This window comes from Macaca fascicularis, chromosome 1 (assembly GCF_037993035.2).
Source record: "Macaca fascicularis isolate 582-1 chromosome 1, T2T-MFA8v1.1".
Classification (NCBI taxonomy): domain Eukaryota; kingdom Metazoa; phylum Chordata; class Mammalia; order Primates; family Cercopithecidae; genus Macaca; species Macaca fascicularis.
In genome coordinates, this window is record NC_088375.1 from 117,873,881 (window position 1) to 117,901,309 (window position 27,429).

The window sequence follows — 27,429 nt, forward strand, 5'->3', positions numbered from 1 at the left end:
TGGTCATCTCTAGAGAATGCTTGGGAGCTAACTCATTATTTTGAAAAAACGGTAAAGAAAGAGAAGAATCAAACACTGTTTTTCCTTTATAAACTGAACCTCAGAGTAACCACATTGTTGATGGGGGCAGTTTATCTTTATGTGAAGATTGTAGTTAGTAAAGAAGGAATGATAGACTAAACCACTCTACAAACCCTTGATGAAATTATGGCTCTAGACAATGATCTTCAATGGCATTGACATCATGAAAAGAAAAGCAACCAGGCATTGTATGCCACCTGAGGAAAGTATACAAACACTACTGGGGGAGTATTATTGCCAAAGAAAATCTGAATTCTGCTACTAAAGAAGGGAAAATGATGTTCAGGGGCACCTATCAGTTTCTTCTCAAATCTGACCAATAGGTGACTGCCTATTTGTTCCAACACACCTGTGTTCTTAATAAAAGGAAAGTGTGATCTTATTCTTATTTATTCATTCATTTTCTCTCTCTCTTCTTCCTCTCCCTTCCTTTCCCCTCCTTTCCCATATCCATGTCACATTTGCTCTTAGTGACCCCTCCCCAGTCCTTTAGCAGTGCACTGTGTACTCTGATTTTGGATTTTCAATAGCTGGATAGAGTTTACCTCGTGAACATACCACAGTTTTTTGTGAAAACAAGGGGCTGTTGTGAAAACAACTTAGGTTATTTTTGCCTTATGGTATACTAAGTAAGGCTGCAGTAAATATCTTTGTGCCTTTTTACGGGGAGAAGAAGGGCACACCATTGGTAGTTTCCCCAGGATGACATCTTAGAAATGGAATTGTAGAGTCACAAAATGTTAATAGAGATACCAGTAACATCTACTCAATAGGTTAATGACAATATATAACAGCTGTTCTTAAGTGCAACTACCCTATGAGATAAGTATATTTATTAGTCCCATGTATAGTTACCCTAGGAGAAAATGGAGGCACTGAGAGGTTAAGGCACTTGCCCAACATTGTAATGACTTAGTGAGACTATAGGCACATGACTTAGTACAATGCCTAGATGCTTCATGATAAATATTTTTAAGGCTTATTATATACAACTGCCAGAATTGCCCTACCAAACACAATGCCAAGTTCTGCTTCCACTGGCAATATGAAATGGTCAGAAACAAACCTTCTAGTGGAATATTTGCTTCTTTTATTAAATAACACAGGGTCTGGAATGTATCAAGCTTGTGCATATAAGTTTGTTTAGAAATAGTCGAATCTTGTTATTCATAGTAGTTCTACAGAGTCAAGTTAACACTGAAATAGCAAGTACTGAAGTAACGTTCCTGCGGGAAATACAGGGGTAGGTTCCTGTAAGCCTCTAGTCATAACATTTTTGTTAATGATCTGTTTATAACCTTGTTTTATGTGTGTTTTGTTTAAATAAACCTTAATATGTAGTGTTGATTTATTAACATTAAACTCATAGCCAACAGCACTATAACTCATGCCTAAGTGAAGCTTATCTAATACACCTATTTTCTCTGCAAGGCACATCGCAGCCTTCTTGCACTTAGGAACTCTTGTCAGCACTTCAACACTATACTTTGGGACCATTTAAAATAGTGAAATCACCAACAAAAAAGCGTAAAAATGCAAAATCATGGCACTAAATAGACTGCAAATAGGACACTTGTTAACAGCGTAAGAACTGAAACAAGAAGGCAGAGCTTCACTTTCTTCCACCTCTGCTGGGAATCTGCTTATTGGGTGACTCAAAAGTTTTCATCACTGTTCTTATGTCTGAGAATGACTGCTATGGGTGTTGATTTGTGGACTACAAATAAATTTCAGCAAATAAGCAAATTGCAAGGTGGAATCTGCAAATAATGAGGATCCATTTTGATCAGTTCAACTAGTTGAATTTCTTTTCTTTTCTTTTTTTATAGGTCATTCAAGACAGAGATATGGACTTATACCTGTAGCATTAGCACTAACTGTAACATGTGTTGTACTGTGTGTGCGTGGTATGTATGTTTTTTAAAACAAAATAATTTTCAAACTTGCATTGGTTTTCCAAAGGCCAGAAAATAGTTTAAGGATGAAAATAAAGTTTGAAATTTTAGATATTTGAAAAGAAACAAAAGCTCTTTTGCTTTACTTATGTGGGACTGCTGAGCATGCTAGGTTCCTCCAAAGATCCTACATTATCTCAAGGTAGAATGAATCCTTGGGCCACAGAGAGCTTTACAGGCCTGGGAACATAGCCTGGACCTGTTGCATAGTCTCCTTTTACCTGTGATCTGCTTCAAAATATAGTTAAACTTCTGGTCTTCAAGTCGGAGTTTGCTAAAGACTTCTTTAGGCTGCCACCTTTGTAATTTTCATGTCATATACCACGAATGGGGCTCCCAGGTAGGAAAGGAGTTTTGGTTGAGTGCAGTGACTTGTGTAATACAAGTAATTGCGCTTGTATTACTTCCTGAGCCTTTCTCAGTCCCCCAGCGATCTTGGGCCAGTCACACAGCTTGGAGAACTGATGACTTGGAGAATTTGTTCCCAGCCTGTTCATTCCTGGTAATGAGTAATCCCTCTCAAATCCCAAAAGACAGAGAGCAGGCTGTAAATCTGAAGAGTAGATATTCTTGATGCCAAAGCAGTTTCCATATCAGCCTTCACCAAAAAGAAATAGACCAGACAGAGAATGCCAAAAAGTAAACTTTCTACAAGTGATAGCATCTAGGACCCATTGTGTCTTGAATCAAGTTTGTAAACTAGTTTCAGTTTCCCTAGACCTGCACTGTTCAGTATAGTAGCCAATTAGCCATGTGTGATTATTTAAATATATAATTTAAAATGAAATACCATTAAATTTAAGATTCATTCCTCAGTTGCACTAACCACCTTTCAAGTATTCAATACCTACATCTGGCTAGTGGCTACCATACTGGATAGCCCAGATAAGGAATAATCCTATCATTGCAGAAAGTTTTCTTGGTCATTGCAGACCTAGACTATTTTGGGATATCAGTGCTAAATATAATTTCCTGAAAAGAACATTTTCATATTATAAGTTGTAAATACCATGAAAATCCATCCCTAAGTAATAGATTATCAATCAGTTGACTCTCCACTAAACAGTATTATAACAATCAGCTGAAGAAAGTTTTCAGCTATTACCCGGTGCATAAAATATTTTGGGAGCTCAGATTTTTAAAAAATCTATTTTAATCCCCAAATAGCAGTATAAGAGTTAATTATGTCCTGAACAGGTTGGTTCCTAGAATCCAAAATCATTTTCCACTCAGATCTAATTGTTGTTGTAGATCTCAATTAAAGGACTAACCCAGGATGTCTGAGCCAAAGAGAGGTGGCACTGAGTTTCCATAGAACTTCAAAACAATTGGATTTAACTTAAAAAAAAAAAAAGGTCATTCAATATACAGAAAATTACTCCCATGGTCAGTACTGTTAGCCCCAGATAATCTGAAAAAATTTGTTCTTAAAAAAAAAAAAAAAAAAAAAAAATGGAGGCCAGGCATAGTGGCTCATGCCTGTAATCCCAGCACATTGAGAGGTTGAGGTGGGTGCATCACTTGAGCCCAGGAGTTTGCGACTAGCCTGCACAACATGGTGAAACACTATCTCTACAAAAAAAATACAAAAATTAGCCAGGCATGGGGGTGCATGCCTGTATTCCTAGCTATTCAGGAGACTGAGGCGGGAGGGAGGCAGAGGTTGCAGTGAGCTGAGATTGTGCCACTGCACTCCAGCCTGGGTGATGGAGTGAGACTCTGTCTCAAAAAACAAACTCAGCAAGCATCTCAACCTTTAAGCAACCTTAATGTCATTAATTGGGGAAACAGTGAGATGTTTGGCATGGAACCTTCAGAAGAGGAAAGAGTTGAATGGAAACAGCTCCAGCTGCCTAGTTGTAGTTGACAGACAACTTTATAAGCTCTAGTCAACCCTGTTGACTAGGCCTCTGGACCACTAGCATACTTCTAGGGTAGGGCGAATGCCTACTGTGGGCAGGAAAGCAATGCATGCATGTGTGGGAGCACTGTCTTGATGTCTGAAATAGTACCCATGAGCTACATGTGGCTACGGAGCACTTCAAATGTGGGAGTCCAAATTATCATGGGCTGTGAGTATAAAATAATAAGTTTCTAAGACCGTGTGTGAAAGAATGTAAAATATCTCATTAGAAAATGTTTATATTGAGTACATGTGGAAATAATTTTATATTTGTGACAGATTGTGTTAAATAAAATATTAAAAATTACCTTTTTCTTCTTACTTTGTAATGTGGTTACCAAAAATTTTAAATTGCTTATGTGGCTTGCATTATATTTCTGTTGGACAGCACTGGTCCAACCCATTCTAGCCTTCCCTGCATCTTCAGCCTTATGCATAAGGTAAAATTAGCTATTTTGCCAACAGTTTTTGCATTTGGTTTTCTATCATGTTCTGACCAATTTTGAACAACTCTTTGGACCAGCTCTGTAGCCAAGTTGATTTAAGCATACAGGATAGCAGGAAATCCCAGGGTGATGGGGCTCTGGCTTAGTTTTCCATATTTAGGCCTCTAATAGGCAGTCAGTAACCCCACATTTCAGCTTTTCTTTTCAGTTCTTTAATTGAGAAGACAACTTATTCATTTTTAGGTACTCGGAAATGTGGCAGAAAACCAGACAGAAGCAAGTAAGTACCCTGCAGGCTGTGCACGGTGTGCCAGAACAACAGCAGCCCTGCTGTAGATGCCCATTACTTGGGAAGCCAGATTCTACTCATCTGTTGGTTGCCTTGTACAGTAATAAGAAGTAACATCAGCAGATATACGAACCATAGTGTATTAAGTACCAACTGTGTACCATGCACTGCACTAGCCACTCTCTGCATGTCATCTCCCGGAACCCTCTCAATGAACCTTGCAGGAGGAGTATCCTACCCCTTGCTTAGAGACAGTGCACATGAGATTTGTAGAAGTCAAGTGAGATATCAAGGCCACATTTCTAATAAGTGGTGGGCTGGGATTTAAATCTAAGTCTTTGGACTCCGAGAGTTATACTGTTAAGCACTACAATACACTCCCTCCACCTCCCATTCCAGGAAAAGTTGGATCAGGGATAGGGTTCACTTCAGGAGCCAGGGTCAGAGCTGAGCTTGTAGTTGCAAATAAAAGATAGGACACAAACACAATTAGCAGCAATGTTGGTTTAGTAAACTGCCATAGGATGCTCCAGGAGGCCCCCTCCTAGCAGATCCCACTGGTGGTCAGGAGGCAGAAGCACGAGCCGGGTGTTGAGGGATGAGGGGAAGAGTTAAGGCCCAGGGTGTGAAGGGCAGAAGAAGAAGTAGCAAGCCATCCTCTTTGGAGCAGCGAGTGTTGAGGCGTTAGAGAAAGATGGTGCTGGGCCGGCAGGTTGGGCCAGGCTGAGACTTTGAGAGAGGCTTTGGGTCATTTGGGGAGAACCGCAGAGTTTTCTAGCAGAACTATGCTTTAGTAAGATCACTCTGCTGGCAAAGCATGGGACGAATTAATAGGAGATGAGATGAGGACACTGGTTAGTAGAGTAATGAAATAATCCAGCCAAGCAGAGAAGAGGGGCTGAGTCGGGGTGATGGTGGCAGAACTGAATACGCAGAGCTAGGTTTGAGAGAAACAGCAGAGGTCCTGTTAGCAAAACTGTCATCTAGCAGTGTAGGCTCTGGTGCCCAACGCCCTGGTTCAGATGCCAGCTCCATTTCTCACAGGCCTTGGACAAGTCACTTAAATTCTCAGTGCTTTGGTTGTCTTCTGTGGAAAATGGGCATAATGATAATATAGAAATGACAATGATAGCATAGATAATAACAGAAATAACTGTGTCAAAATATAGTAATATAAGTAAAATGCTTACAATAGTGGCTGGCTCGTAATAGTGTTCAATAAATGTTAGCCATTATGATGATTGTTACTATTATTTTTCAAGAAAAATAAAAGTGACAGGACCAAGTGTCCCAGAGGAGTCACACAGGAATCTTGCTTGGGAAGGAAAATTGTGAATTTTTGCTTTGACAAGTTGATTTTGGGGTGCTGGTGTATTACCTGGGTAGTGATGTCCATGTACAGAATTGGAGATGTGGGTTTCAGGCTAGAGTTACAGATTGGGGCCCCTCTTCATCCGGACAGTAATTGATGCCATGAACACCTGAGGTCACTAAAAAAGAAAAACCAGATGCCCTAGGGTGATGGGAAAAAGCAGAGGAGGCAGGACTGGGGAAGCAAAGTCCAGGATCAGAGCCAGGGTACCCCCACATTAGAGACTTGAGGGAGGAGGCTACATGTTAAAGTTGCAAAGACAAGGAGGTAGGCGAGGGGTTAAGACCTTTGGTTTTGTTGAGTCAGTTTCTGTGGTCAGTGCAGGGATGAAGGGAGGATGGCTAAGCAGCAGCAAGGACCTAGGTGAGGTGGGATCAATGGATGGGCCACAAGGTGTCCTTTCTCCTCAGCTGCCAAGTGGAACAGCGCAGGAGAAACAAGCTGTGGCAGGAGGCGTGGAGGCAAGGGAGTCCAAGGGGCAGCTCAGTCAGCCACAGGCCCAAGCTGGGAGGACCCAAGGCCATGAGGGGTTGATGGGCCGGGAGGCCAGGCAGAGAGGAACCAAGTAGCTGGAGATGAGGTGAGGCAGGAGAGGTAGAGACCTCCAGGCTTGTGGTCAGAGGAGGGCATTTCAGATCTGAACAATATGCGTGAGCCCCAGTGAGAGTGCAAGAGCCAAGTCAGGTCTCTGCTGAGATCTAGGTGGTTACAGTGGAGGGGAACTCTGAGTGGTTGGGGGAGGCAAAGCCACCACCACCAATGATGGGGGTAGGGGGGCATCATCCAGGGCCATGGGGAAAGGCAGTGGGCATTCCAGAACTCATTCCTTCATCTGTTCCTTTCATCACAACAAACATTTTGGAGATTAGGCGAATCCAGGCACTGTGCGAGCTAATAGGGTGGGGTCAGAGTACCCAGCGAGGCTAGACATTGTGTGGGATTCAGAGAAAGCATATAATAGGGTTCCTCCCACAAGAAGCTTGTGGCCACACCAGGGAGAGAGAATGGATGCACGTGAGCGTAAGAAACTCTTAGAAGGACTTAGGCAGGAAGCACAGGTGATAGGCAGAATGTGTGATACGATGGTGAGGGCTGAGCAACCAATGCAGGGGAGTTGAAGAGGCCAGAATAATCAGAAAAGCTTCGGAGGGGGTAGGATGTGACCTACATTTTCAGAATGAGAGTGGAGTAGAAAAGCCTTTCCAGGTGGGATAAACAGCAGAGGCAAATACATGAGAGGGAATTAAATCTGTTGTGATTTATTTGATAGTAAGGTTGACCTGCCTGGTATCGAGTTGAAGTAGAGGCAAAAGACACTGAATATTTGCAAGGAGGTCCTTAGAATGGAGTGATATGGAAATAGGCAGCCATTGTAGGTTCTTGAGCAGGAACATTTTGCATGAAAAGCACTGCTTTGGAATGAGGAGTCTAGAAAGGTAACACTGACCTCCCTAAGGTGACATTCTAGGGAGAGACCCGAGTATTTGGGGCTGAGATTGAGAGAAGAGCTTACTTTTCTTGGTATATTTTTATTTACTATTCAAATTCTGCATCATGTGTGCTTACTGCCTATTTAATAATCAATTTTAAACTTAACCCACTGTGGCAGCAGGGGGAATTCCCTAAGCTCAGTTACTAAAGGGTTATGAAGCTGGGTGTGGTAGCACACACCTGTAGTCTCAGCTACTTGGGAGGCTGAGGTGGGAGGATTACATGAGCTTAGGAGTTAGTGGGAGGATTTCTTGAGCCTAGTAGTTAGAGACCAGCCTGGGCATCCAAAAAATTAAGTTAAATTAAAATGTTAAAAGGTTCTATATATGGTGGAGATGGAGGGGATCGGGGGAGGAGATGAGAAAGGGGCAAGCATAACCAGGAACAAATGTGATATTTTCCCAGCTGCATGAGGGCAGGACCAGGAAGAACTAAACCCAATTAGGAACAACAGAGGACAGATGAGTAGATAAGCAGACATCTGACGGGGAATGACCACACCACACTTCCCACCCCGGCAGTTCAACATAGGCAATTTCTGAGTGCCCTGGTATTTTTTGTGTAAGCGTCTAGAAAACAGATCACAAAGTCAGCCAAATTAAAAAGGAAACAGGGAGTCCTATTTCTCCAAGAAGAATGATTTACAGGTGGGAATCTCAGGCAGGAGTCAAGCTGGAGAAGCAGGCTTGATTCCTTCTAGTGGGTGAGGAGACTGCTGGGAGAGGGCAGGAGCAGAGACCGGCAAAAAGCTGTCCCAGCAAGAATCCTGTGCCAGCCAACCTGGTTTAAAAACATTTCCCACTGTTCCCCCTCAGAAAGTCACACCACTCATTTCATGTTCTGTGAGGCTCCCAAGGAGGGAAACTTGTAGTTTGCTCTCCTTTACCCCACCCCGTGACCCCAGCACTAATTTCTCATGAATTCTTGTTACTGATGAGATACAAATGTTTGGGGAGCTCTGGCCTGGTCTGATTTTGAGCTCCATGGAAATAACGCAGACCATGGGGGAGGAGGCCAGGAAATAGACTCGGTTTAAGGGCTTGCTCAAGGATGTGGTTTTGTTTTTTGGCAGATTTACTCTGAGACAGCCAGAGATTGTTCTGTCATTGCCACAGAGGTGACTAAAGAGGAAGACAAGTTTGGGTTGGAAGAAAACCATCCCCAGGAGTTTCATGTAGCGAAGAAGGAAGTAGCTGTTAGAAATGGGTGACAGTTTACATAGGGGTCTAACAGTCTCAGCTCTGTTTTTCAGTCTTTCAGTTATACTCAGAGAGTCGGCGGGAGGAGCCTTGGGGCTGCTATTGAGTGCAGCATCCTGAAGGCTGTTCTTCAGGTGGGACTCAGACTACCATCCCAAGAGCACTCAAGGCGGTTCTTCCTCCATCCCTGCTCCCTAGCTTCCTGGCTTTGATGAGTTTATTACAAAAGGGCTATTCACATTGGAATAGGAGGGTAATTAAGACTCCTGGTCTGCAGCCCAGATTTACTGCATTTTACAAGTTAATAATATGAAAATTTTTTTTTTGTAGCTCCAATTGATTGGTAACAGAAGATGAAGACAACAGCATAACTAAATTATTTTGAAAACTAAAAAGCCATCTGATTTCTCATTTGAAGAGAAATTTTTGAAAAATTTCAATTTTCGAAGAACTGTTGGAAATGTAACTTGAAGCAGCTATTTTTTTTAAGAAGAAATACTTACAAACAAAGAACATGCATTAGTTTCAAGTGTCATCAACCTATTATATGACGGGGTGCTTGCTTTTTTGTCACTAAATTGTTTTTACTGATGATATAGAAACTTCTGTAAATAAATGTAAATATGTACGTAAGTGACTAGGTGGTTTGTCTATTGTTTTCCTAAGATAGAAAAATAAGGGTCACGTACCCTTTTAAAATCTATACTCTTTCTCCCTTGCTTTAGGGGAAAAATAATTCATTATAGGGTCATTCATGGAGTGAGAGAGAAAAGTACTGTCCCTCATTGGGTTCCACTGCGGTAGGTAGGAGGCAAGTGAACACATGGGTCTTTACTTCTGCTGCTTTTGAAAAGACCAGATCACCACCATCCAGTGCAGTTGTATAACACAGGTGGGGCGGGGAGACTTCTCTCGCTGCCATTCATTAGCCTACTTAGTTTGTTGCATTGGTTAGCTGTCACACTGGGAGGTCAACGCAGACAATAGCTGGAAAACCGTAGTCATAACAAATACGGAGTGGCAACCACTCCTGAGGAGGTGGACGGCGCCAGTTGCCCCCAGCAGCCATGTAAACCCAAGTCAATACACAGACGCTTCAGCTTGTGCCTGCACTGGAATTCCTATCACATGAGAGTCTCCAGCCTGAAGGAAGAAATCAGTATTTCTTGACTCCAAGATGGGCCTGTCAAGGCGGGTGGATCATGAGGTCAGGAGATCGAGACCATTCTGGCTAACATGGTGAAACCCCGACTCTACTAAAAATACAAAAAATGAGCCGGGCGTGGTGGCGGGCGCCTGTAGTCCCAGCTACTCGGGAGGCTGAGGCAGGAGAATGGCGTGAACCCGGGAAGCGGAGCTTGCAGTGAGCTGAGATCGCACCACTGCACTCCAGCCTGCAGGACAGAATGAGACTCCATCTCAAAACAAAAAAAATAAAAAAAAACAAAAAAAGCCTTCGGGCTACATCTGTTCTCTCTAGAACAGCCTGCATCTGAACTTCCACAGGCCTCAGCAAGAGTGGGAAAGGAGCCCTGAGTGCTTCCGGGAAGACCTGCATCTCCCCAGCTCCCCCATCTCCAGGTGGCATGGCTTCCTATCCTGTCTCAGACTAATCTTGTCAAACCCTTTATCCCAGGCCCTGTAGGAAGCCCATGACTCCCCTGGAGACTTCTGTCCCATGTAGCTCTGTATGCCCTGCTTTCTGCCCCCATCCATCAGCAGCGACATCCCTGATGTCCTCTTCTGTGAATGTCTCCTTCGCCTCGCTGTTCTAATCGAAACCCAACTCTCCCCGGGGATGCTGCCTCCCACAGCCTCTCAAGGAGTAGCTGTTTTCTTTCCTGCATCCCTTATATTCAGGGATTGGGGGAAAAGATGTCCTCCTTGCTCTTCTCTGCCTGCAGACCAGTGCGCTTCCTCAACTTTGATGCTCATGCCAGCTAATCATCACCACCTGACATCCCTTGTTCCAGTTATCTTTGTTATTCCCCATCCCTTGGAGGTTTTAGCACTATGTCAAAGTCTTCTCTGTGACATCACTTCTTCCAGATTTTGAATGCTTTCAAAACCTACAAATCTAATAGCCTAGCATGGTCTTTTCTTCTTTTTTCAGCTAGCCACCCCATAGCCATACTCCTGTCCTATATCTGCAGCATGCCCACATAGTCTCTGTAACAAGCATCTGACTTCACTAGTCCTTACTTCATATCTTCCACGTCACTCCCTTGAGGGCTCCAACTCCAAAAATTCTTCAACCCCACTAGAGCCTACAAGCCAGTGACCTTGCTACCTGTTCCCTGGCCCTGAAACCCTTCGAGTTCTCACTCTTCCTCTTACCTGGCTTAGATTCCCATTGTTCATCATTACAATTACTCCTTTTCCTTTTCTTTTCTTTTCTATTCTTTTCTTTTTTTCTTTTCTTTTCTTTTTTGAGACGGACTTTCACTCTTGTTGCCCAGGCTGGAGTGCAGTGGCGCGATCTTGGCTCACTGCAACCTCCACCTCCCAGGTTCAGCCTTCCAAGTAGCTGGGATTACAGGTGTGCGCCACCACGCCCAGCTAATTTATTTTTTTTTGTATTGTTAGTAGAGATGGGGTTTCACCATTTTGGCCAGACTAGTCTTGAACTCCTAACCTCAGGTGATTTGCCTGCCTTGGCCTCCCAAAGTGCTGGGATTACAGGCATGAGCCACTGCGCCTGGCCTACAATTACTCCTTTACCATCACTCTTTTCCTCTCTCGCTTTGCCATTCTCATTTGGCCAAGTCCCAGCCATGGTTATAGTTATCTCTACCAGTTTCCTCTCTGCACCCAAACCGCTGGATGTACCTGGAGAAAAATTGACCACCAAGCTGATTAGTTTATCTTTAATTACTTCAAACGTTTGGCAGATTTGTAGTGTTTCTCAAATGTCTTCATTACATTGCTTTGTTGCCGTCTCTTCACTTCTCTTCCTAGATCTTCAATCCTGTGTCCTCACTCTCAACTGATCACTTTGCTTCTCAACTCTCTGGAAAAAAATAGCATTCAGAAGAGACCTCCCTCACACTTCCATCACATCTACACACCCAGCTCCCTCAGCACCACTGCACTTTGCCTCCCCTCCTCTTAATCTAGGATACACTCTCCTTGCTCCTCCTAAAACCAGTCTCTTCATTTGTATTAGTCTGTTTGGATGGTGCTGGCTATCTTAAACACATGTTTACTTCTCATAGTTCTAGAGGCTGGAAAGTCCAAGAACAAGATGCTGGCCAATTCAGTTCCTGGTGAGGGCTCTCTTCTTGGCTTCCAGATAGCCACCTTATCACCCTGTCCTCAGTTCTTTGTTTTGCAAGTGAAGAAATGGACAGAGACTTGTCTCAGGTCAGTAATAAGTGGCGGAGCCAGGATTCAACCCCAAATAGTGTGGCCCCAGAAGTCTCTTAACCACCAAGCTATAATGTAAGAAGATAAATGTGTGCAGTCAATCTTCCACATGTAGTAGGGAACCCTCCGAAAGTCTTCTCCAAGTTTTGTTTTGTGTTTGCTCCAAGAAAGAGTCTATCTTTAATTTAGGTACTCTCTAAAGAGGTCATTGGCTTTTAACCACTTACGTTGAGCATGTAGCAAATACATCGAATACTAAGCTGAACTCTGCCTTCTAGACTCTTGAGGCTAGGATGGGTCCTCAGATACCTCGTCAGACAGACAAGAAAACTTGGACTGCGATAGGGAAGGTAATTGGACCAAGGTCTTGTACCTAGTTCATGGCAGGAACTCCAGTACCCTGGTCTCCACTCCAGTGCTTTTCCACAACACCAGGGTGCCTCCCCACAACCACTCCTGGTGTGGAGTGGCACCGGTTTGGGGAAGATGGCACTGGCTTCTGGGCTATGCAGCGTGAGCCCAGCTGCAGCCCAGCACCTAGTGAGGGCTTGTGGTGCTGGGCGTTTTGGGAGGCATCTCTGGGTCAGAGCGGGAGTGGTGGATAATGGCAGAAGTAAATTCAATGTGAACAAATGTGTGGATTGCCCAAACCGCCTGTGTTGACGTCTGATACCTAGAAAATGAGGTCGAGTCCTTCCTCTCTCCCCAAGCCTTTCCTCTTCTTGATCTCAACAATTCTTTCTCTTTTTCAAGATCCTTCCATGCAAAGGAAAAGCTAGTGCTCACTGGAGTAGGCCCACATGGCTTGATTTGGGGATGACTGAAAAGCACCCCCAAAGAGGCAGTCTCCCTCAGCAGGCTCCTGAAATCCCACACCTCTCACTGCTGTAGATGAAAGCAATTTAGGCTGTGAACATTACAACAGTCTGCTTGGGAAGGATGGCTCATGATACCGCTTCATCAGCATGCATCTGCTGAGAACCATTGCCCTGGCAACCCACATGTAGCCTGGAGCAAAAGAAAAATGTGGGCCTCTGTGGTACAGGTCTTGATGTATTTTCCTTTTAAAAAAATTTTTCTTTCTTTTTTCTTTTTTACTTTTAAAAAATACAAAAACAGGTTCTTGTTATGTTGCCCAGGCTAGCCTTGAATTCTAGGCTCAAGAGATACTCCCGCCTCAGCCTCCCAAAGTGCCTCGGATTCACCTGGCCTTGATGTATTTTAATTGGTTATTTTTTTTCAGAACATTGAGGTAGCATAAAAAGAAGTTGGAAAATTGAAAAGTAGGTACATTAAAACTCTATATTAAGTTTAAATATTTTACTTATACCAAACAAACAAACAAAAGCCCCAAAATTTATTAGAATGTTACTTTCCTGGCTTTGATGGAAGAACACTCATTAGTAAAAATTTCAAAATCTACTTCCTATTTTGTTTTCTTTTTTTTTTTTTTTTTTTTTTTTTTTTTTTGAGACGGAGTCTCGCTCTGTCGCCCAGGCTGGAGTGCAGTGGCGCGATCTCGGCTCACTGCAAGCTCCGCCTCCCGGGTTCACGCCATTCTCCTGCCTCAGCCTCCCGAGTAGCTGGGACTACAGGCGCCCACAACCGCGCCCGGCTAATTTTTTTTTTTTTGTATTTTTAGTAGAGACGGGGTTTCACCGTGGTCTCGATCTCCTGACCTTGTGATCCGCCCGCCTCGGCCTTCCAAAGTGCTGGGATTACAGGCGTGAGCCACCGCGCCCGGCCCCTATTTTGTTTTCAATTGAGAACACTGCCGTGTTTGAGAATTTTTTCTTGAACAAGTGAGGATTTTAAATAATTTTAAATTAACTTTAGCTTACTTGCAACTTCTTTTGGATGTGCCTTTATTTAAAAATTTGATAGTTTGTTCATCACAGATTTTTTGCACTGTGACTAAAAAAAAAATTGCATTAAAATATTATCGATCTTGATTACTGAGGTTTTTGATGTTGCCCTTACAATTTCTGCCTAAGGTGAGTATCTCATTCCACGATGAAGTCATCCATCCATCCATCCACCCATTCATTCAACACATAGTTCTTGACTGTCTACTTGGGGCTTGCATTCTACTGGATAGAGATAGACATTAACCAGGGTAAATAAACCACAGCACTAAGAGCCATAGAGAAGAATAGAACAGGGAAGGGGTGGGGAGTGTAGGAAGGGACAAGGAAAGACCTCACTGAGGGATCTTCCAGCAGAGCTGTCAGGGGGTCACAGATGGGATCCCAAGTTGGGAATTCCCAGCAGAGGCCCTGAAGTGAGAGCAGGCCCTGCACATTCACAGAGCAGTGAAGAGGCCCATGGCCCAGTCAACCCACAGGCATGTTTTATTTGGCGCTCACAGTATTAAACTTAAAAAAAAAAAATGATATGCCTTTAGATGGGCATCTCTCTCCAGTTCACAAGCTCTACTCCTCCCTATTTTCTTGCACTCATTTGTTTCCCGGCTCTGAACTCAAGCTGTGGGGATAATTGTGTGCTTTGAACATGTCCTGGGAGCAAGAGAGACACAGGACAGGAAGACAAGGCAAAGCACATCTGGTCTTAAGCTGTGTAGATTGAAGATTAAGGGCAAATCTCCACCCTGCTTCATAATGTGAGGTCATCGTCCACAGTGCCAGGGCAGTGGACTCCCCAGGAAGGGGTGGGGTTTAAATTCTTCACCAACCAAGAGAAATGGGAAGTTGAGTCACCGAAACTAGAGGGCATATTTTTTTCTTCAGATCTTAGTTTATGGACTGAGTCACACCTACAAGGATAAAATCTATTCTGCCTCTCCTGTGTTCCAGCCACCTTTGGTCCCATAATCTCTATTTAATCCGCACCACAATAGCTCAAGCTAGATGGAATTTTCCTACTATTATTCCTGGGTGACACAACTGAAATTCAGGGAGATTAAGTGACTTGACTAAGGATGTGCAACGGGCAGCGGGTGAAAGCAGTATCCAGATCTCCTGTGCATGCCTCCAAAAAATAGACTCTTCCCCAGGAACCTTGCTGCTTGTCATAGAGATGAAGTCCCTCCCTCCATCCCATTGCTACAAGTGTACACAGGGTGTGTAGGTATGAAAGTAACTCTGATGGCCCTGTCATTGTGGCAAATACTTTAAAAAATGTTTATCTCGTTTGAGTCTCAAAACATCTTGGTGAATCAGATAGCATCACCCCATTTTGAAGACAACAGATGTACTGAGTTGAGACGACTTGTCCACAGTCACCTAGCAGTGACTAGGAGATATGACTCTGGGTCATAGTCCTGTCCCAGCACTGCCTTGCTGCTCCCAAGATAGGATTGTAGTATGCTGTCTGCCCTACCCAAGCCATGCCACTCATCACAAACTCTGCCACATTAGCAAAATGCTACACAGTTTGAAAAAGGAGGATGTAATCCTCCATGCCTCCCAGCCTATGCCCACGCACAGCCCTAGATATTTTAATCATAGAATAACAGTAAAATCAGAGAGCTAGGTATATCCTGACAGGCTAGTTACCCACTCATCAACTCATGGCACATGAGGATTTTCAGTGCTGCTACTAGGAACTGACTCAGTTCCTGGGCTCACTGAATGCTCAGGCCAGAAGGATGCCCATGCCTTCCAGGATGCCACAGATAATGGTGGCTACCTGCTGACATGAATGTTGCCTACAACGAGATGTGTTTGTTCCCAAGAATCTATTATATTAGCTATACTTTAACATTGTCACGTAAGCTGGTGAAGTGTGAATGCAAAAGAGAAAGAGTTATTGTTTTTTATAAGAAACAAGTTGACAGTTTTACAAAGGCTTAATAAAGGAGACATGCTAAAATTAGATTCGTGGATTGGGTACAAGCAAGACAGCTGAAAAGACAGTGGGAAAAGTACCACATCTATAAGGTTATAAGGTTGCTGTACTAAAATTGCTTTGCAAGTATCTTTAAGCTCTCACTCCACTCTGCAGAAACTGAAATTAGAAATTGTAGACAATGCATTAAGGATGTGATTTTTGTATGAAAGAATAAGGAAGAACTCTGAAAAATGTACGTAGTCTCAATGAAAAGACTTTGACTATGTCAAAATCTTAGTGAAGGAATGTATATTTCTACATTTTAGGTTAACAAAAATAAGATATATATACATAATTTAAAATTTTTCTTCTTACATCTACTTACAATAAATATACTTTTACATTAATACATAACACATAAATGTAAAAGTCTATGAGTGGATGTAAGAAGAAAATACATATTATATATAATCACTATGTGATTACTATGTAATTACATGTTATATATATAGTTTTAATTTTGATGCCATCGTTTTCTTCTGCTTGGGTCCTCCCTCATTTTCTCCGACTCCCTGACACCCTTGTCTGCATCATATGACTGTCCAGCCCCCAAAACCCATGAAGAAAGCTTGGTCTGGATCCTGCCATATTGATCAGGATCCAATGTGTTCTGGATCCTCCAGGCTCATGTGTGTTGGCTCCCATACACACATGGGATGGGGAGAGTGGCATTACTTCTTTGTAAAATTAAGATAATTTTATGCCTAATTTTATTCACTCAGCTTTGTCTCATCAATGATTCATTCTAATCTCTATGAGTCACCTGATGTAGCTCCAATTTATTTTATTTTATTTTTGAGACAGGGTCTCACTCTGTCACCCAGGCTGAAGTGATATTGGCTCACTGCAGCCTCCAACCCCAAGGCTCAAGTGATTCTCTCACCTCAGCCTCCTGAGTAGCTGGGACCACAGGCATGCACAACCATGCCCTGCTATTTTTTTTTTTCTTTTTTGTATTTTTAGTAAAGATGGGGTCTTGCCATGTTCCCCAGGCTGTTTTTAAACTCCTGAGCTCAAATGATCCATCTGCCTCAGTCTCTCCAAAGTGCTGGAATTACAGGCATGTTCCACTGCATCCAGCCTCCAATTTATTTTTTAATGGCTGCAGCATATTTCTTGGCAAGTCTAAATATATTCAACCATTCTTCTTTTGAAGAACGTTTGCTTTGCTTCTAGGTTTTGTTTGTTTTCCACCATAAACAATAATTTATTATACATCCTCGTTTATATAGCCACACATTTAGGTATTCCTATGGGGTAGATTCCCATGAATAGAAACGCTAGGTCAAAAGGTGTATGTATTTTTAATTTAATTTTCTTTTTTTCAGAGACAGGGTCTCACTATGTTGCCCATAAGCTGGAGTGTAGTGGCTCTCATAAATGCAATCATACCTCACTGGAGCCTTGAACTTCTGTGCTCAATGATCCCCTTGCCTCAGCCTCCCCAGTAGCTGGGACTAAAGGCACGTGCCACTGCTTCCGGAAACTTCAATTTTAATAGATTATGTTAGGCTGTTCTTGCTTTGTTATAAAGAAGTAACTGAGGCTGGGTAATTTATGAAGAAAAGAGATTTAATTGGCTCGTAGTTCTGCGGGCTGTACAAGCAAGGCACTGGCATCTGCTTTTCCTCAGGGAGCTTTTACTTTTGAGGAGGCCTCAGGGAGTTTTACTCATGGCAGAAGGTGAACCAGTAGCAGACATGTCACCCAGCAAGAGCAGGAGCAAGTCGGAGGAGGGCGCCACACACTTTTAAACAACCAGATTTCAGGAGAACTATCTCACTATTGTGAGGACAGCACCAAGGGGATGGTGCTAAACCATTTATGAGAAATCTATCCCCATGATCCAATCACCTTCCACCAGGCCCCACCTCTAATGCTGAGGATTACATTTCAACATGAGATTTAGAGAGGACTAAATCCAAACTATATAATAGATATCACCAGATTGCTTTCCAAAAAGGCTATAATACCCTCTATGGTTTAAATGTGTGTCTCCTACGAAACTCATGTTGAAACTTAATCCCCATCATAATAGTATTAAGAAGTGGAGCCTTTAAGAGGTGATTGAGTCATGACAGCTTTGCTCTTATAAATGGATTAATGGGTTAATGTGTTATCACAGGAGTGGGTTAGTTATTGCAGGAGTGGCTCTGTTATAAAGGCCTGTTTGGCTCTATCTTGGACCCCTTCACTGTGTGATGCTCTGTGCCACCTCAGGACTCTGCACAGAGTTCCCACCAGCAGGAAAGCCCTCACCAGAAGTGGCCACTTGGGACCTCGGACTTCCCAGGCTCCAATATATGAGAAATTAAATTTTTTCTTTATAAATTACCCAGTCTCAGGTATTTGGTTATAGCAACACAAAATGAACTAAGACAACATCCAAGAACAAATATTAAAGTAACCTTTTCCCTGTATTCCCACTAGCAATAGATATTCATCTTTCTAAATCTTGATCATTCTGATAGAAGTAAAGAAATATCTCACTGCTTCTTAAATTTAAACGTTACTCTGATTACTAGTCTAAAATCATATGTTTTTGATCATATGAACTTGTTCTATGAATTGCCTATTTGTACCGTTTGCCCATTTTTGTGTTTTAAAAAATAATTCATCGCTTTAATTAATTTTTGCAGCTAGCCTGTCAGCTTCCATTCCCTGTCCTGTTGGGTAAGACAGAAAAATGTTACAAATATTGACATTTTGCTATCATAAATCACTTAACAGAGTAAATGAAAACTTCAAAGGATGATTAAAAATGGTCCAGAAGCCGGGCACAGTGGCTCATGCCTGTAATCCCAGCACTTTGGGAGGCCAAGGCGGGCAGATCACCAGGTCAGGAGATCGAGACCATCCTGACTAACACTGTGCCCGCCTCTACTAAAAATACAAAAAATGAGCCAGGCATGGTGGTGGGTGCCTGTAGTCTCAGCTACTCAGGAGGCTGAGGCAGGAGAATTGCTTGAACCTGGGAGGCAGAGGTTGCAGTGAGCCGAGATCACACCACTGCACTCCTGCCTGGGCAACAGAGCGAGACTCTGTCAAAAAAAAAAAAAAAAGAAAAAAAAAAGTCCAGAAAAAAGAAGCTAAAAAGTCAAAAACAAAAGAAAGAATGAAAAGAAACCAGGATGCTTGAGAAGACAGAAATGATGTGAGCCGTGTGGTCTGTAATTGGTATATGATGGAAAAATACAGAAAAGAAAAGTCAAATGCTCAGGGGGAACACACACACACACACAATCATTCATTAAGCAATTTCTTTTTTTTTTTTTTTATGACAGGGTCTTGCTGTGTTGCTCAGGCTGGTCTTGAGCTCCTGGACTCAAGCGATCTGACCACCTTGACCTCCCAAAGTGCTGGAATTACCATTAAGCATTTACTATGTTCTTCCAGGCCCTGTGCTAAGCACATTCCCTGCTGCATCTCACCCTTCAGTAGGAGTAGGTAAGTAGTATTAGTCCCACTGTACAGATGGAAAAACAGAAGCTCATAGAAGTGTAGTAGTAACATGGTTAAGGTTACATTGCTAGTCAGTGGTGGAACCAGGATTTCCATCCAGGTCTGTCTGACTCCAGGCACTGGGCTGGTAGATGGCTGGGCCTGAGAACTATCCAGGAGTAAACAGCATGGACAAAGCTGTCATGGAAAGAGCTCTGGCTGAGATACAAATTCTAAACCAGGCCTCAAAAAGGGTTAAAGGGAAGTAGGGTGACATCAGTAGAGCTGAAGCTGGGGTTTAGAGCTTCCTGAGGAACTGGTGTGGTCAGGGGAGCCTTTGAGAAAGTCCCAGCCCTGTTAGACTGTTAGGGCCCTGAGCTGGGACAGGGGAGGGTGGCGAATGCAACAGAACATCGCCCCGGATGTAACACCCAGCTAGATAAAGTGACTCATCACCCTGCTGTCTCCCCACAGCCTCAGCTGCTAATCATGGTGGAATAAATGTCACTGCAAGTTTAAGGAAGACTATGCACAAGGAACTGTCACCATTACTTGCTGAGAGAGAGAGAATGGGTGGCCTTGTTATCACTGAATTCCTAAGTGCTTTCTCACTGCCACCCCACTCCCCTGTTCTTCAGCAGCCTTTGGGTGACACAAACCCACTGAGAGGCCTGCTGGAGCCACAGGGTTAAGACCCAGTGACTGGTGAAGGGCATCTTCTGCAGTGGCAGGCGCCATGAGTGCAGGGTCCTGGGCTGCCCACACGGGCCCTGCTGTGGGGCCTCCATCAAGTGATGCAAGCTCCCTGAGCCTGCTCTGAGCCTGCTCCCAACCTCAACATGAGGAAAATAATGCTGTCTCCACTCACAGTGAGTGAAATCATTGTGAAACACTGAGGCACAAAATAAGCGTGAATGCTTTGATGAATTGGAGTGGTCATGATATAAAAGACTTGACAAACCATAGGAGGAAGTTGAGAGATCCCCTTGCACTGGGAGACAGTGATGCTAGTTGCATTTCAGCTAGAATGAAGGGTGAGAAGGTCCTGGCACCAGGGCTGCCTAAGAACATGGGGGTGGATCAAGTCTGATTGCATAAACCATTGGGGCTCTCCCAGTGGATTCTCCGCCACCACGTCTACCCCTGATGTGTAGCTTTGAGTCTGTGACAAGAGTATTTAGGGTTGGATTCAGTAGACTGAGTTTCAAATCTCAGTTCTATTTATGAGCTGAAGACAGCCCTGACCTTCAGTTTCTTCACTGGTACAACAGAATAGCAATAACTGGTCCATGTGATTGTCGTGAATATTATATACGAAAGAACTGGACAGATCACATTTGAGCATTTACTATATCCTTGAAGAATTTGAACTTGTTTAACTCTATTCTCCACTTTGGGTGCTTCCCTCCTCAGTAGGAGGAGAAGAGGTTTGAGGGGAGGAGGACAGATGACATTTGCAGGAATTTGGCCAGGCATTGTGCTTTGTGTTCTCTGTATAGAGACTCATCTGACCCTTCCACAGCTGCCCTGTGAGCCATGTACTCTTATCCTTACTCTACACATGGGCGCCTGGTGCTCAGAGAGGGGAAGCTATCTACCTCAGTGAACCTAGGCCTGACACCAAAAATCTATACCTTTTATAGACACCCACAATCGATTATAACACCCACAATCTATTCAAAACTACAGTTATTTTTTCTGACTGACAATGCAAGAAAATCTCAAGGTGGAAATTCGTGCAGATGAGATAAGTTTCAAACACAATCTCCTATTATTCAATTACTCTGTTATCCCCCATTAAACAATCTCTTAGATGACCCCTGGTCACCACTATCCTTCTTATCTCACTCTGGCTGCACACCCAGGCTTATGCTGGAGAAGCACAAAACTGCAAGATACCTTAGAGATCGTCTGATCCAGCTCCTGCTCTAAGAGCAAGGAAACTAAAGCCCAGAATAAGTGCCAAAACCGCCCAGTAGAAGTCTGCTCCTGAGGGTTGTCCCCTGCCCCCTGCCCCTCTCTTGCCCTGGGGAATCCATGCTTCCTCCCCTCCTGCCCCTTTCTCAGAAGCAGGTGGCCGAGACACAACACAAAGGACGTAGAGCATCACTACATTTTCCTTTGAACTGTACAGCTGGTTCTCTTTACCCACTTTTTTCTTCCAGATCTAGGACATCTGATTTTGAAGAAATGAATGTTTTCATAGAAAGTAGAAATAATAACTCCTTTTGCTAAGAAGAACGCGGAGGGAGGGGATGACCCAAGAATTGACAGTGCATTGCATTTTGTGTAGTGTTCTAAACAAGAAAGCCAGGTCCTTTCCTGCCAGGGTCTGAGCTTCTTCGGCACCCCCCTCAGTCAGCTGTGGTGCTGGTCTGGCTGCATCCCCTGCTTCCTACGGCCCCAGCCAGCCCTTCTTCCTTAGGTCCTGGGCCTTGCTCCCACGGCCAGCAACCTTCTACTGAACCTCCAGCCATGATCATTCATTCCAGCTCCCTCTCATTCTTTCTTCTTCTTGGGTTATTTCTCACATTCTCTATGAGGTAGTTGAGCAGTCTGTTCTATTTTGAGGCTGCGCTCCATCTTGGAATAAAAAATTGCTCAAAATCAGACACATCTTCATTTCAAAGCCAATTCCTCCATGGCTACTGACTAGTTGTGTGTTTCTGGGCAGCTCAGTCTCCAGACCTCAGCTTCATCATCTGTAAAATGGGGAAAATAGTATCTCTTTAGAAGGTCTTATGTCAGAATCAACCAAATAGTGTCATTAAAGTTTTGCATATGATAAGGGCACAATAGACGGTCGCTTTTCTTCTTCTAGCAGGCTGATTATCCCAAATCTTACACTCCCGCTAAGTCTAGGTGTGGCGCCCCCAGGAATCCACCTAGAGAGCGCCAAGTTGAAGTCATCTTTATGTCACCCAGAGATCTGTCGGGGTATGCCTAGCATCATTCTGCCCTACATGTGGCTAAATGACACTGCTGCAGCTCCATTATACTGCACCACCTCGTCTGGAGCCAGACCAGGCATGCCTCCAACATCATAATAATCTTCAGGGTGTGATTATCACAGTGCACAGAGGCCTGACAAGGCCCTAGAAGAAAATTATGATAGGGTAGAAAAGAAACGTGCCTTCGAAACTTGAGTTGAGTGTCTTGCTGTGTCACTTGCTAGCTCTGGGTCCTTGGGAAAGTTCTTTAGATTCTCTCCATTTTAACTGTAGGAAGCAACAGAAATTTCTTCCTCCCTCCTCCTCTACCCTACCCCACTTCCCTTCAACAAATACGAATTAGGCATCTAGGCACTGGGGATGCAAAAGTGAGTAGAAACAGATAAAATCCCTCCACAATGGCATCATGGAACTCACTGTCTGATGAGGCAGAGGTATGTTCATCAAATAAATAAATGCAGGACTGCAGCCCTCAGGTCACTTTATCTGATAGGTTCATGGTGCCAGTGCATGTCTCACGGTGCAACTTGAACCTGTCGGTGAGGTCAGGGAATGCATTTTGATGAAGTTGTGACTTCATAACAACCTGAAGGACAAAAAAGCAGTCACCAGCTAAGAGGGGTGAAAGAGCTTTCCAGGCCAAGGATGGGGTTAGTGTAAAGTCTTAGTAGATGGAGTCAGGGGATGCTTGAGGAACTACAAGGCTTGGGGAGTGCTGGGCAGAGAGGATGGCTGGAGGGGCCAGCAGTCACAGTGTCTCATAAGCCTTTTAGGCCTTATGAAGGATTTTGGTCATTACTCTCTTAGGAGAAATGGGTAGCCCTCATATAGTTTTAAGAGGAGGGGATAGACATTCAATAAGTAATTTTTAGAAGAATAAATGAGTCCGTTAATGCCTTATCTCCCAAATCATTTATCAAATTAAGTAGTCACTTATCAAGAGCTTGAATGTATGGGACACAGCAAAGAATGTTTTGGTAGAAAAAAAGGATGGGAAAAATCTGGAAGGTGAGGTGCTGTCTTAGAGTTGAGGCCAAGACACTGTGTCACAGTGGGGTCCCTGGGCCCTGTGGGAAGATCTCAGAGTACCTGGCACCTGGCATGGGTGTGGGGTTCAAGACAGATATCCTGAGGAAGAAAGGGGAGGATATTCCAGCGTCTTTAACATCAAAGACGCTTTGCTTACTTCATGACTGAGATCAGGGTTAGCCATTCTTGAATATGTTGCAGGTGGGTAAAAAGGAAAACCTAGTGATTATTTGAGGCCTTTACTGAGCCAGTCACATCCCCTAAACCAGTTAGAGGAGTTTATTATCTGACATGGTAAAGTGCAGATGTCCAAACTCAAATTCAGTTCAACCCTTATAAAGACATTTTCTGACACTGACATTTACAGACCCTGACTTTCTATGTCTGTAAATTGGGAATAATGATACCTATCTCACCAGGTTAAATGAGAACATGTACATACTGTGCTCAGCATAGTGTCTGGGACCTGTGGCAGCAGCTATTTTCACGGCAATTATTCTGTATGTATGATATAACTTTAAAACTTCTCTAGGGACAAACAAGGCAATGCAATCGAACACCAGCACAGCCAATAAGGGGCAATAGGGAGTGGTGGAGACTGTGGCAAACTGGAGAATCCTTGTCTGTCCAAAGAGCTCCTCTTTAGTTTCAGCTATTAGCTACTGAGCAAGAACTCAAAACAAGTGCTTTCTGACTTTTCCAGAAATGCTGGAAATCCTAATGCATAATTTTGTTATCCAATTCAAATAAAAAACTGCAAACAATAACCACCACCAGAATTAACAACACTATGGAACACACAAAATAGGTTCTGGAGCAAAGCTAGGCTGAAAGCAGCTAAAACAAAGTTTCACAAAGGCCAAGCGTTCTGGGAAATCAGATCTGCCCCACAGAAAAGACTCTAAAAGCATGTGAAAGGTCATAATAAAATCAGGTGCAGGCCAGGCGCGGTGGCTCACGCCTGTAATCCCAGCACTTTGGGAGGCCGAGGTGGGCAGATCACCTGAGGTTGGGAGTTCGAGACCAGACTAAACAATATGGAGAAACCCTGTCTCTAGTAAAAATACAAAATTACCTGGGCATGGTGGTACATGCCTATAATCCCAGCTACTTGGGAGGCTGAGGCAGGAGAATCGCTTGAACCCGGGAGGCGGAGGTTGTGGTGAACCGAGATCTCGCCACTGCACTCCAGCCTGGGCAACAAGAGCAAAACTCCGTCTCACAAAAAAAAAAAAAAAAAAATTGGGTGCAAAGGAAGCATTCCAAATACGTTCAGTGAAATGTCAGCATTTTTAGAACATGTATGCACCAACCTCCCTCGGGAAGGATTTTGAAGACGACAAGGCTCATTAGGTTTTACTTCCTGGGGCAATTACTCAAATGTTCACACCCACAGCTCTGGGAGCCTTGAAGGTGTTTGCCGAGCTGCTCTTAGGGGCGGTGATACCAGCAATATCCACTGGGGGGCTCTCTCATACAAATAATGGCATAGCTGTTCCCAGCTGTAGAGGAAATGGCAGCCCTGGGACCTGGGGGGATGGAAGGCCAGTCCACGTCTCAGTGGGAAGATGGCAGCAGCCCAGTGGCTCTTCACAATGATGTGATGACCTGTTTTTAAATGTTTAACAGAAGCCAAACTTGGCTTTTAGGGGACAGCTCTCCTGCCAGCCAGTCAGCATGCCAAAGGTATCTTTCCTGTGCACAGAGAGCACACTGGGCTTGGAGACATTCTCCGCACAGTGGGATTTGGTGAGAATCTTAAAGGTTTCTGTTCAAGGTCAGTTTGGTTGCTTTCTATGCCCAATGTCTCTCAAAGACTGTGGCATCAAGGGACCTGCTGCTACCCTACTCGATGGGGCTGAACAGGAGATACATTCCACACTTCACAATTGCCACCTTTCGGGAGCAGCTTCTCCAGGTGAAGAAGCCCTGGTTTAGAGATGAGATCTGCGTCTGGGTTCCAGTTCTGCCCCTCATTAGCCGTGTGACCTTGAGCAAACCTCATCCTTTCTGGTTCTCAGTTTCTTCATCTGTAAAATTAGGAATACTCATCTCTAATACTAATCTCAAAAATTGTTTTGAGTGTTAAATAGGAATGAATGCATACGAAACTTTACTTTAGAGAAGGGCTTGGCTAACATTTTCTATGAAGGGGCAGATAGAAACTATTTTTGGCTTTATTGGCCTTATAGGCTCTGTCTCAACTACTGAATTCCGCAATTGTAATAGCGTGGAAGCAGCCATAGGCCATTCATCAAGAGATCAGCAGGGCTGTGTCCACTAAAACTCTATTTTACAAAAACAGGCAGTGCGCTGGGTCTTGCTCATGGGCTGTACTTTGCCCATCCTCACAGCCTGTTTCTGTGAGGCCTGTGAGCTCAGGATGGCTTTATGTTTCTAAAGGGTTGTAAGGAAAAAACAAAGAATAGGTGACAGGGCCCGGAGCGAGTATTTACCACCAGCTCCTTGGAGAAGCTAGCTGGCTCTGCTCTAGAGCACCACAGGAAAGTCAGCCCAGGAGGCAGGCAGCTATGTCCCTGAGTATCAGGGGGCCTGCCAGGTAAGTCACAATGAAACAGATGGGCCAGATGAACCCTGGGCCCTGTCCAGCTCCAGGGGCTAGGGTTCACGTGATTCTGATGACCGAGCTCTGGGGCTAGAGGGGGGAAGGGAAACGGCCCCCTAGTTCTCTTTTCAGTTGTCTATTTCAGATGGGTCTTATGAAAGAGGATCAGAAAAGCCTCCATCAGAAAATGAACCCATAATCAAGTGAATGGGGTTTTCGTTTCCTGAATTGTCTCTAGCCTGCGAGGCCGTGCTTTCATGTGAAACTTCTGAGTTCTCTACGAACTCGAACAATGAGTCATGGGTGAGCCCGGGACCCCCACCCACTTGGAGTCATGAGGCTCTGAAAATGGAGACAAGACCACGGGGTTTCTGTTAGGCCAGAGCCCTGACCCCTCAGCTAAGATGCTGCTGCTTTGTTCTAGATTCAGTCACATAAGCAGAGGCAGCAGGTACTAGGCCTCAGGGTAATAGTCCCCGAAGAAAATAAAGAGAAAGTCTGTCTGAGAAAAGCGAGTTGTGCCGGTTAAAGAATAACCTATGGCCACAATGCCTTACTGGAGGGTGCTTGGGAGCCCATGCCCTCATGTCTGTTGTATGGGGTTAGGGAGAGCCTGGTGCATTTCAGCGGTGAGGGGGTTGCTGCTGGTCCTGTTTTCACTCCTTCTCTCCCCTTCCCGAGTGACCCCAAGACAAAATGCTGTTAGATAAGTAGGGTCAGCTTAGCCCCACTAAGTTCCCCGTCCACCATTAGGAATCAGTGGTATTATTATAGTCTACCAGGACTGACCTGGTGCTGCTCAGAACTGGGGGCTCAAAGCAGGGCCTCCCTTCATCTTCTTAAGTTATTCTGTAGCAGCTCTGAGTCTCCTAAAGATTGATCCTAGAGAAAAGACTATGTCACTTACTTCTTTTTGTGATTGTAAAAACACGCATATTTACTGCAGAAAATTTGAAAAATAGAGAAACGTGTAAAGAAGAAAATGTACAGGATAATTTTAGAATCAAAACCAATCTGATTGATTCAGGAAATGATTATTTATTGAGCACCTACTATGTGCCAGCCACTGTTCTTGGTGCCGGGGACATAGCAGTGAAAAAAAACAAAGTCCTCACCCCCGTGGAGCCTACATTTCAGTAGGGACAGTCAGGACAGTAGAGGAAGGGGCTGGGCTGATGGAACAGAATGCCTTTTTTGATAGGGTGGTCAGGACAAGAGGAAGCAAGGGATGCAGCTATTTGGGGAAGAGCGTTTCCGGCAGAAGGAAGAAGACCTGCCCAGGTGTTGGATAAGAACCTGCTTGGTGCATTCAGGGATACAAAGGAGGCCAGCATGGCTAAGATGAGGCAGGGGCAACCGGGGCGAGAACAGGTGGGACTTGCCGGCCGTGAAGAGGACCTTGGATTGGTGTTGAGTGAAATGGAAAGCCAAATGCAGGGTCTTGAACAGAAGAGGGCCATGATCAGCCTTATGTTTTGAAATGATCATTCT

The 27,429-nt window shown here is 44.0% G+C and overlaps 1 protein-coding gene and 1 long non-coding RNA gene across 3 annotated transcripts in view; one reads left to right on the plus strand and one right to left on the minus strand.

Moving 5' to 3' along the window:
• Nucleotides 1-9,369, plus strand: part of CD58 (CD58 molecule) — a 56,348-nt gene extending 46,979 nt beyond the window's left edge. Inside the window, exons 4-6 of one of the 2 annotated variants that reach the window (XM_005542206.5) lie at nucleotides 1,911-1,988; nucleotides 4,629-4,665; nucleotides 9,067-9,369. In XM_005542206.5, coding sequence (XP_005542263.3) covers nucleotides 1,911-1,988; nucleotides 4,629-4,665; nucleotides 9,067-9,076 — 125 coding nt within the window. In that variant the 3' untranslated portion in view covers nucleotides 9,077-9,369. The remainder of the gene's footprint in view (nucleotides 1-1,910; nucleotides 1,989-4,628; nucleotides 4,666-9,066) is intronic. The other variant, XM_005542207.5, reaches the window with a different exon arrangement.
• A 12,142-nt stretch (nucleotides 9,370-21,511) lies between these two features.
• Nucleotides 21,512-22,929, minus strand: LOC141407332 (uncharacterized). Its single transcript, XR_012416144.1, has 2 exons — nucleotides 22,761-22,929; nucleotides 21,512-22,094 (listed from the first exon to the last, which is right to left on the minus strand). It is a non-coding gene; the product is annotated as an uncharacterized lncRNA (long non-coding RNA).
• Nucleotides 22,930-27,429: the final 4,500 nt, after the last annotated feature.